The sequence below is a fragment of the Medicago sativa genome, chromosome 7, assembly GCF_051527215.1.
Source record: "Medicago sativa cultivar Bolivia chromosome 7, Bolivia_mono, whole genome shotgun sequence".
NCBI lineage: Eukaryota > Viridiplantae > Streptophyta > Magnoliopsida > Fabales > Fabaceae > Medicago > Medicago sativa.
In genome coordinates this window covers 13,300,187-13,312,074 of record NC_140755.1, presented here as the reverse complement: position 1 = coordinate 13,312,074, position 11,888 = coordinate 13,300,187, and the positions used below count along the sequence as shown (strand labels likewise).

At 31.9% G+C, this 11,888-nt stretch overlaps 1 protein-coding gene across 1 annotated transcript; it reads left to right on the top strand.

Annotated features, from left to right (window-relative positions):
- Positions 1 to 8,374: 8,374 nt before the first annotated feature.
- On the top strand, positions 8,375 to 11,575 carry LOC146904391 (uncharacterized). The gene is made up of 2 exons (XM_085730233.1): positions 8,375 to 10,292; positions 11,028 to 11,575. The coding sequence occupies exons 1-2, from the start codon at positions 8,375 to 8,377 to the stop codon at positions 11,432 to 11,434; spliced, it is 2,325 nt and encodes a 774-aa protein (XP_085586359.1). The 3' UTR covers positions 11,435 to 11,575.
- The last annotated feature ends 313 nt before the right edge of the window (positions 11,576 to 11,888 follow it).

Genomic DNA, 11,888 nt, shown 5'->3' with positions numbered 1-11,888 from the left:
CTACAAAAAAAATTTACTTATAATTTTAGTCCCTGCTAAAATAAATTTTGTTTAATTATCCTTAAACTCTTAAATTTTTTAACGATTCTTTTTATACAAGTTTAGAACACTATGAAAGGTTCATTTACTAAAATCTATAATTTTTTAACATGAAATAAATTAAATATGAATTTTTTAAAACGACAAAAGTTTAAGATATAAGTAACAAAAATATGGACGTAGAAATCAAATTTTTGCGATATTTTTTCGAAGGACCTTTTAATAACGTTTTTAACACGCCTGTAAAAAATTGTTGAAAAACTTAAGAGTTTAAGCATAAATTAAACAAATTTGGATTGAGTAAGGACTAATATTGAGTGCAGAAATTTTTTGTAGGGATTAAAAATGCTATTAAAATTAAGTAAGGACTAAACTTACAAGGTCGCAATTTTGTAGGGACCAAAAACATAATTAACCCTACAAAATATTAATATTTATATATTTCATTTATAATAAAAAAAAAAGTTCGCAACTTCTTAAAATAATACGAAAGTGTTTTTACGAAAGTTGAAATGGTCTTTTATATTTAAGTGAGAATATTTATGTTATTTACTTAGTTTAATAATGAGTATAAATATCCACATACACAGATATCATTAAATCCACATTGCATCCATTAAATGACAAATAGTTAAAATATTCATTTATTTTACTTGTTGATGTCCCGTTAAGGTATTTGTTCCGTGATCATGGTGATTTTATCCATGATATCCGCGCTATAGATTTTTTTTTCATCCCCACCCAAATCTTGTGAGTGATAATAAATTATGATGAAAAAACTAATGCTGGTGTTGATGAAAGTTGCAATTGGTAGAGGTCGATTGAGTTTCCTCTGTGTGATTTCCTTGTTTTAAGTGATTAACCACGAGAGAGAAACTTTATCCTAGTTGTGGGTTCCTTAACTACTTTAGTCGAACGTTTTACACTAAGAAATGCAAAAATAAAAATAGAAAGATAAAGGAATAAATTGCGAAAATAAGCTTGTTTGATTGATTGGGTGTGTTGATTACAATGTATTAGGGGATAATTTATAACAAAACTACTGCATATTAGCAAAATATCGTGGTCTACAATGCATAACCTCTATTCAACAAATTTTGTGGGTGTTGCGTGTTAATTTCCATGGTAGTGGGATTGTGGCACCCCCACATTTGGCTTCAACTTCCTCTTTTCGGTATGATATATTGACGAGGTTCATTTATGCATAACTCTATTACATATCGTGTGTTTGTCCTAATTCCTTATAACAGCTACTGGCGTTGAGAGAAAGATCGTGAGTAAAACGCCATTGTCTAGTTCCACTATGTCTTTGACTCAATGTTGAGCTTTTTGACAACTCATGTTCTGGCCTTGGGAAAAAAATTAACTCCCTCACTCGAATACTCTAGCATCACTTATCCTTCACTCGACTGAGGGGACTTCAGCGCATGATTATTTAATCACTTATTTGTCGAATTCGGCTAATATGGTAATTAGTTTAGGTGTAAACAAATGCTTTTGCCTAAGGTTTACTAAGTCAAGAATTGGAGGGAGAAGAAAGCGTTTGAATTTTTATTTTATTTGAATTGAAGGAATATTGTTTCCTTGCCTACGTACCCGTTTAAGGGATCAAATCCACCGTAGTTCTCTTCCAAAAAAGTTTTTGTTTTTGTTGATTGATTTTAAGTTTGAAAATTGGAATTTTGAAGAATGGAGGTTGAGAGGCCTTAAAGGCATGAGATTTAAGAAAAAGTGGGGTTTGATTAGTGATTTTTGGAAAAAAGGTCAAGTATGATTAAGATTCATTGAAATTTTGATTAAGAAAATAAAAGAGAAAATCAATGGGGTTTTGGACCCCCAAGGTTTATTGTGAAAATGATTTGAGTGATATTATTCATATTTGTTTAAAAAGAGATTTTTTTTCTAAGTGTAAACCCTAGGCATTCATCTAAACATTCAATCCTAAACATACATCTAAACATACATATCCTAGCCATGCATCTAAAGTGAGGTGTGTGCATGTGTCGGTGCTTGTGTCGGTGTACATTATTAGAGTCCATTGTCCTTTACATCATTGGCCTAGATACATTCTATGGTCTTGTAAGAATTTAAAAGCAATATTACAAAATACCTAAATTTACATACTAGTTCTTGGTGAAAAATTAAATTGTAAGAAAATAAAGGTGAATATGGGATGAGATGGGGATGTTTATGAAGCGAACGAAGCATGTAATGAAAGGGTTAGTAGCACGATATGTAATATGGTAAGAAAATTCAAGCAAGTAAACATCACAAGATTTCAAGATACACCAAAAACAAAAGGCAAAACATGCCTAAAACTTGACCACAAATGCAAAACCAATACATAACTCATAACCCTCACATCTCAATCAATCTTTAAAGGTTTCATTTCAGCTTTAACAATGAGGATTAGAGCAAAGTATCAAGCCAAGCAATTATGGAACATTCTAGGCCTATTTTACACTTTTCTTTCGCACACGAATATTTACATGACTTGTAAAGCAAGTAATCAACCACACCTATTCATATACAATAAGAAACACATTCAAACAGTGGCAAATCAATCCCCAATCTCCACATCCCAACTCACAAGCATGCACTAAAAATTGGAATCAAAAACTAAGCATTTTCACAAATTCTTAACCTAAAATTCAAGGGATAAAGCAACACACAACACATTATTATTTTTTGTCCAACTTTGTGTTGTATCATTGCTTGATTCTTGAGAAATGAGACGACATGACACACTTAATTGTAGCTGCGCATGGATAACATCATAATTTTGCCGAAAAATAGGTGTTTAGCCGTTATGACCCTATTTGGCTCATGATAGGTCAAATATCATTACTTCTTGCCTACTCCACTTAATCCAACAATAACCTTCTTAATCATAAGGTCACCGTTTTCTTAGTATTTTGAAAAAACAAAACCCTTTGTTTTCATCTTGTTTCCTTTTTCTTTGCTTCATAAACCCTTTTTTAAATCAAATATTTGCAATTCCCCCAAACTAGAACATGGTTGCCTCATCGAGGCATTCTCCCATTCTAATCTTAAAACTAGATCATTTCTCACTATTCCCTTCGACTTCGTTCACTAAAGAAGGGATAACGTTCTTTTCCAACTAACTTCGTCGTGATTTAACATACTTTTTTCCTCTATTTGAATATAAGTTTCCTACCGATGGGGAAAACTTTAACATTCCAGACCTTTCTTCGCCCGTATGACGCATACATATCATGGTTGAGGCTAGTCGAAGCTACTCATGGTGAAACATGGATGCGTTGGGCTATCTATGACATGATCAAGCTAGCTCTCAGACATGGACACACCCTTCAATTCAAACCTATTGTTTGGATTCCTTAGATATTGGTCGACTGGGGTAAACGTCTTTGTCTTCCCTTGAGGAATGATGAATCACGCTCTCCTTGATGTGGCTGCCATCATCAACCTTCCAATCATTGAATCTGAATCTCCTTTAGTTATGCCTTCAAATTTGACTATTGTGGCATTGCGTTTAACAAAATTTATTATATTTACTACTTATTCATTGTAGCCAATTCGACTCCTCTTTCATAAGTTTATGACGTTGAACATAACACTTTTTTGTTATATTGGCTTTTCAAACCGCAAGTGGCTCTATTTGGTTTCTATAACGCAGGGTTCAACTATATTTACCATAACTTCTTCTAAAGAAAATAGGAGTCCAAGATCCCCTCTCAATCTGTGCTTTGTGGGTCGATTAGTTGTATGTCCAGATGTATCCATGGAGATTCCACACATGCATCACCATTTTTTCTCCAAGCCTTGTTGAGTTAAGTGGTCTCCCTTGTTGTCGATCAATTACGTCCCAACATGGATCCTCAAGACGTCGTCTTAACCACTTTCTTCCTTGGCCTTAGATATCATTCATTAGAATTGGGTGAGTGTCTTGGTCGCCCAATATATGATTTTAGCACTGGGACCTAAGTGTCGAAACAACAAAACCTCGGTAAGGCATATAACTCCTATTGTGTCGCTGACAATTTGGCCTACTCCAAGACTTTATGTCCCTCATGGGTTCGGTTTACGCCGTATTGTTCATGCCAACACCGGGCCAAGAGGAAGTTCATCATATATCTAACTCAATACGCCAAACTCCAAAGCTTCCATATGGAATTATTCCAGAACTTGCTTGGGGAGACCTATGCTTTTGTCACATAGTGGTAGGCCGTTAAAGGTTCTTTATTTGCGGTTGCCGCATGTACTGCCTTACCCTATCATATTTCCACAAAACCTCCAGCCGCATGTCCGCGACCAACGAGACCGTCGGCTAAAAAATGTATATCCTTTCTCTCATGTTGTATTTTCTCGTGAATTACCAACGTTTTTAAAATTTTCAACGAGCTTCGAATTCATGAAAATTTAAACAAAAGTTTTATATCTGTCTATGACTGATTATTAACGAATGATTATTTTTCAGAGGAAAAATTAGTTATTTTCGTCAAATAATAATTTAGTCTCGATGTGGTGAAAATTATTATCGACGAACAATTTCAAGAGTTGTTGTTTTACTGTAAAATTCATTTGTGAGCAAAGTTATGTTAGAATAAATATATTTCTAGTTTCCAACATCATATGTTTAATTTTCAAAGAGCTTATTTCATACATAAAAACTTGGGTTAATTAAGTAAATGATCCCTATAAATATTCAGAATTTTGTTTTTAGTCACTACAAAATAAAATCACACTTTTTAGTCCCTATAAAATTTTTCATCTGCATTTTTAGTCCCTATAAAATTTTTCCATCAGCATTTTAGTCCCTATAAAAAATTTCCATCAACATTTTTGATCCCTAAAATGCTTAAGGAAAATGTCACAAGGACTAAAAAGTGTGATTTTATTTTGTAGGGACTAAAAACAAAACTGTGAATATTTATAGGGACTAAAAACTTAACCCTAAAAACTTACACAGACTAAAACTAAACAAGTTCTATAATTGCATTAACTAAAATCATATTTAAACTTTTTTATAACAACCTTATTTTTATTGTTGATAGATAGACCGTAAAGAAACAACCTTGACAAAAAAAAGAAAGAATACAAAGAAAAATATTCACTATAAGATAAAGTCGTATTGAATTTGTCAAATCTCTTCTTAAAGAAAAAACAACTGACATTATAATAGACCCGTTGACATAGAAAAACTGTCATGCGAAAGTTAACTTGTGCACAAAGCTTCATAATTGTTGTTTTTGGATTTCTAAACTGTTGTATTTGGATTTCCAAATTATATTATCTACCGAAGTTGTTACTAGGTTGAGTCACGACCAGGTCGCTCTCTTTAAGACGTTTCGTGGCACTACCCAAAATTGTGCAAGGTAGACTATCAACCACGCCACCTCCAGGATAAAACAAGCCCAGCTACAACTGTGCGGTTAACTACTGCACCGTAGAAAACCGTTCGAGAATTACACCTTCAAATATGGTACTAAGACCACTCTTTAATACTGAAACCACTTTAATATGGTATTGTTACCACTCTATTATGGTGCTAAGACCACTCAAATATGGTGTTACCACCATTCTAACCTTAATTTCTCCAAAGTATCAATATGGCACTACGACCACTCAAATATGGTGTTACCACCATTTCTCCTCAAATAGAAAAATATTGTTATAATATTTATATACCGTTAAGATCATTCTTTATTCCGACGGGACATTATTATTTCAAATAGGGACTATGATCTTAAAAGTACTCTTTATTTCGAAGGGACATATATTACCGAAGGGACTATGAACTTAAGACCATTCTTAATTCCGAAGGGACATTAAACCGAAAAGGGACTATGGTCTTAAGAACACTCTTAATTCCGAAGGGACAGAAAGGAGTAGAAAAAGGAGAAGGACTTGTTAAACAAGTGGAAGGAGGGAGAAGAGATGAAAGACTCGTCAACACAAGTCAAAAAAGGGAGAAGAGAGAAAGAGTTCCCGACAACTCAATGAAACTCTTTGGTGTGTGGAATGCACTGTGTGAGCTCTCTATTTATAGAGAAAATTCACAACTAATAAGTGAGAAACTTTGGGAACAAGTAATATGAGAAACTTTGGGAACAAGTAACATATTACTTTGCGATTAAGTAATTCACATATTAGATCTAGTACAAAAATATCTTAATTGAGTACTAAAATATATTAAATTTAGTACAAAAATATATTATATTATGTACCAAAATATTTTAGCAAAACTTGGGGACTAAGAAAGCACTTTCTAATAATGATTAAATTAATTATTTAATTTATCATTTCCAAATAATAAAATATATATCAATATATATTTTTTCTCTAGTGCTTATGTACCCCCATTAATTAGAGGTACACCCCCACTATATAAACACTACTAATGTGTGTGTTCCATCCGATGTGGGACTTTCCACTTTTTTCAATTCACACAACACTAGTTCTACCCAACATGGGAATTTGTGTTTAGTCTTTTTACTCAATTTCCACACACGTTCCAACAATAATTGACCAAGTATACAATTATAAAGATCTGTTAGTCCTTGGACATTTTTTTTTTGAAGGAGTTAGTCCTTGGACATAACATCCTTTTAAATTTTTAGATGTATTTTTTTTAATATATATTTTATTAATACTATTAATTTGTTGAGATATGAAAAGTAATATTGAATGTATTTATAAACAAAATGTAATTTAGTGATAGTCATACATTTTTCAGACAAACAATTTTTTTAATATCTACGAATTTTGTTAGATGTTCTTGTAAAAGTGATGAGAGAAGTACATTAGTATGATAATGGATCCTCTGCTTTTACTATTTAATAACTTTAGAGTATTTTGTAGATAGATTGTGATCGAGTCTCATAAGTCCTAGCTCAATTGGCAAAAATGCCAAAATTGTTAGGTCGGACGTCCTGACTGAGGTTCGAACCTCGATACCTCCACTTTGTGTGTGTGAGTTTATGATGACTTTGTCATCTCGTCTATCTAATAGGAAAAAAAATTATTTAGACAAGTGAAAAAGTTAAGTTAAGAAAGGGATAAGTCAAAATCACAAAAAATAGACAATCCAATGGTAGACAATTTCAACCCTATATAAATATACAAACAGTGAGATAAAATCTCTACAAGATAATTTTTTTTATAAGAAAAGTGTTCAAGGTAAATGGATCAACATAGAAAACTTGGTTGTATGCTACCTTTTTTTATTAGTGTCATTTTCTTTTGTTCAACTCAAGTTAAAGAAAATAAGTAAATGGCAAGAAAGAATTAATTTTGCGCTAATTAACTTTATATCTAGTGGAAGAAAACTATTAAAAAAAGTTGGAGCCATTCTTGTCAAGATTATACTGACCTTATGATCAAACTCTGGGTTACAAGGCATATTCCCATGAAAATCGGAGGATTAAAAAAGTGAAAGAAAACTACTCAAAAAAAGTGGGAGATAAATGCAAAGTGAAATTCATAGGAGTGAAAGACATATTATTAATTAGAGTATGATTAAAAATAGGGAAATGTTAACGGGTGCCCCCGGGGCATTGGTTAAGGCCTTTAAATAGTAACTTAACATTAAAATATGTGTAATCAATGCATCCGAAATCGAAATCTTTGACTTTTTTATAAAATCTCGGGGGCACTCGTTAACAAGACCCTTAAAAATAACAAATATTACATTCAAATTAAACCCATTATATATATATATTTACAAATACAACTCTGGAAATAAGACGAAGGAGAAACAATTACAAAAACCAATGATACACAAATATTAAGGGCTAATTTGGATTGACTTATTTTTGAGCTTATGCAAAACAACTTATCCAAATAAATAAGCTTTTACGTATCATTTATAAATTTATCAAGATAGTTTACGACAAAACAACTTATGAAAATACAATTTTTGTTAGTGAGAACTTTTAAATTAACATAATATGTTATTTTTTTATAATCTCAAAAATAAATCAATCCAAGCGGACCCTAAAACAATGAATGTAAAATTAGTTAACTTAAATGGTACACAAATTTTAGTTAAGGTTGAATACTTTGGGATGTATCCCAAATTTGATCTTTAGCTATACAATATTTAATCCGATCTTATTTTCCTCTTAACCAAACTATAAAAAACAGTCTTGTCGCCTTTGAGTGATACGTTAAAAAAATAAATTATGTTTACATTAGACTTGTTCAATGTTGTGACACATGCTAATCCAAAAAAATAATGCTGTGACATATGCATAGGGCAGTTAATTATTCAAAGCATTAAATCATATTGAATTGGTCTATGAGAATGGGAGTGTCTAACGAATATAAAGGTTGATGCATCTTATTAGAACATATGCAATTCATTCAATCTCAAAAAATGAACTTGACAAAATCTTTTTGTTCTAATATCTATAGTCCAAAAATGTGGAAAATTTTTGTTCTTACTTGGGGTTTGATCATGGGGACTCAATTTGCCATAGTGACATCTCAACTTCAAATGGAAGCAAATGCAATACTCAATAGTGGATGGTGGAACACATCTGATGCACACTTCAATATCTCCAATCGTTGTAGTTGGTCTAGTATATCTTGCAATGAGGTTGGAAGCATAAAAGAAATCAATATATATATTGCAACAAGAAGATGGGCTATTGAATTTGGAAAACTCAACTTGTCTGTTTTCCACAATTTAGAAAAACTTGATGTCATTGGAATTGGTCTACAAGGGAGTATCCCAAAAGAAATTGGTCTTCTCTCAAAGCTCGCATATCTCGGCTTGCGTAGCAATTCTCTTGTAGGTGAGTTACCTCCTTCGCTTGGAAATTTTAAAAGATTAGAGTATCTTGATATCTCTTTTAACAATATTCAAGGTTCTATTCCTTCTTCACTAGGAAATCTCACACAACTAGAGTACCTATATATCTCTAACAACTACATCCAAGGTTCCATTCCTCTTGAGTTAGGGTTCTTGAATAATCTCCAAAAAATAGATTTTTCGCACAACCGACTAAGTAGAAACTTGCCTATTTTCCTTACAAATCTCACACAATTAGAGTATATTGACATCTCCAACAATTTTCTCACTGGTTCCCTCCCATCTAATTTCGACCAATTAACCAAACTGAAAACGTTGCGGTTAAAAAACAATTCCATCAGTGGCACCTTTTCTATTTCGGTGAAAAATCTCTCTCAATTAGAAACCCTTGAGATTTCCCACAATTTACTCAATGGTACGCTTCGTTCCAATTTGTTTCCATTGACAGATTATGGAACTTCCATCGACCTTAGTCACAACCTAATTAGTGGTGAAATCCCATCTCAGTTTGGACATTTTTACAAACTTAATTTAAGTAATAATAATCTCAGTGGACTGATACCCCAATCTCTCTGTAATGTCTTTTATCTGGACATTTCTTACAATTGTTTGAAAGTTCCCATTCCACAATGTACTTATCTTAATCAAAGGAACACAAGGAACAAAGATGTATGTATCGACACTTCATATGACCAATCGGAACCTCATTCACCTCACAAGAAAAATAGCAAAGTAAAACGTATTGTTTTCATTGCTCTTCCTATCCTTTTTATTCTAACCATAGCCTTATCACTTCTCGTGTACTTCAAACGTCGTCATAATTCTATCAAGAACAAGCATGGAAACACGGAGACAAGGAATAATGGTGATTTATTTTGTATATGGAATTATGATGGCAAAATAGCATACAATGACATCATTAGAGCAACAAAAGACTTTGACATTAGATATTGTATTGGGAAAGGAGCTTATGGAAGTGTTTACAAGGCACAATTACCAAGTGGTAAATTTGTTGCACTAAAAAAACTTCATAGCTATGAAGCAGAGGTGCCATCTCTTGATGAAAGTTTTAGAAATGAAGTGAAAATATTATCAGAAATAAAGCACAAAAATATTTTGAAGCTTTATGGATTTTGTTTGCATAAAAGAGTTATGTTTTTGATCTATCAGTATATGGAAAAAGGAAGCTTGTTCTCCGTCTTGCATGATGATGTAGAAGCCATAAAATTCAATTGGAGAAAAAGGGTTAACACCATTAAAGGAGTTGCATCTGCTCTATCATATCTTCATCATGATTTCACCTCTCCAATAGTGCATAGAGATGTATCTACTAGTAATATCTTGCTAAACTCGGAATGGCAACCTAGTGTTTCTGACTTTGGCATAGCTCGACTCCTTCAATACGATTCATCTAATCAAACAATAGTTGGTGGAACTATTGGATATATAGCTCCTGGTAAATTGTTCATTGAATTAATTTTATTCCTGTCTCTTTATTTATTCCAATTTTTGTATGATGCATAACAAACATATTCATAATCTAGGCAAATAACGAATATACATGTTTATCTCTAAAAAAAAAAAAATCCCTCAAAAAAAAATCTCTAAAAAAAAAAACATATATACATGTTTAATTGTTTTTTAATACTAAGGTCATAAAAGCCTACTCCTAACTTTACCCTTAAATACAAGGTCTCGTTGAAAAGAAATTTTCATTTTGAATAGTTAAATATAATTATTACTTGTTTCAAATAAACTCCTAATTAAAATAATTTTTTCTCTGGTCACTATTATAAACAAAACTTTACTTTTTAGATACATTGAATAATTAATATATGTAGTCTTTATCATAGACTGGATTCATTAATTATTGAATGTATCAAAAAAGTGAATTTTTCCTTATAATAGTGACCGAATGAAGTATATACTTTTTATATTTATAAGAGTTGGTTGTAATAATATATTTTTATATTTTCTTTATCATTTTCTATTTTAAAATGTATTGAGAGATGTGAAGTTAGAGTTGGATAAATTCATTCGCAATATGATATTTTAGAAATATTCATTCCAAAATAGAAATCACTGACTATTTTTTACAATATACGTGAAAGAAGAAAAAAGACATAATAATAATTATCAACTATTTTTCTTCACATCCTTTGACTTTCTCATTGTGATTTGGTCAATGCAGAGCTTGCATATACTATGGTTGTCAGTGAAAAGTGTGATGTATATAGTTTTGGAGTAGTGGCACTTGAAATTTTATTGGGAAGACATCCTGAGGAAATATTGTCATCACTTCAATTAACATCAACTCAAGACATCAAATTACGTGAAGTATTAGACCAACGTCTCCCACTTCCAAATGATGTGAAAGTTTTACTTGATATAATTCATGTTGTTGTAGTAGCATCTGAATGCTTAAATCTAAATCCTTCCTCTCGACCAACAATGAAAAGCGTGTCACAAAGTTTCTCCATTGAGGTTACACCATTAAATATTCCTTTGAGTGAAATTTCAGTGAAGCAACTCATGAGTCAAGAACTCAAAGCATTATTTCAGATTGTGAACCCTAAGCTAAACTTTGAGATTAATTAATTTGAGTATATTATAGTTCAATGAAGACATTGTTATTGATGAGTATCAACTTAATAATAAGAATTTGATTTTATAACTTTGTTCAAATCTGATTAGAAACAGTTGTAAAATTTCTCTTTCCCAATTTTTTTTTTTTAAAAAGAGACATTGTCAAAATTTGTTTGCATAAATTGTTAAAAAGGAACATACTTGGTTGACCATAAGTATTTGGGTACTCAATTTTGGCATAACATTCAAGGAGGAACTTTCCAGAAAAAACATGAATACGGGAATTTTGTGCATAATTCCAGACAAAATATGCCATCCAAAAGTACACTTTCAAAAAATCAGTTTTTTTTCCTTCAAATGTGGTGTGGGGAAAGTTCTTCACAAACCCTAAACGCACGTTTCACCAATAACATTTACATTAAGCTATTTAAATTGTTGTGAATTTGGTAACTTCAAATCTCACACC

Coding starts and splice junctions, on each gene's coding strand:
- LOC146904391 (XM_085730233.1), top strand. CDS start 8,375: ATGCAATTCATTCAATCTCAAAAAATGAACTTGACAAAATCTTTTTGT. Junction 10,293..11,027: donor TATTGGATATATAGCTCCTG/GTAAATTGTTCA, acceptor TGGTCAATGCAG/AGCTTGCATATACTATGGTT.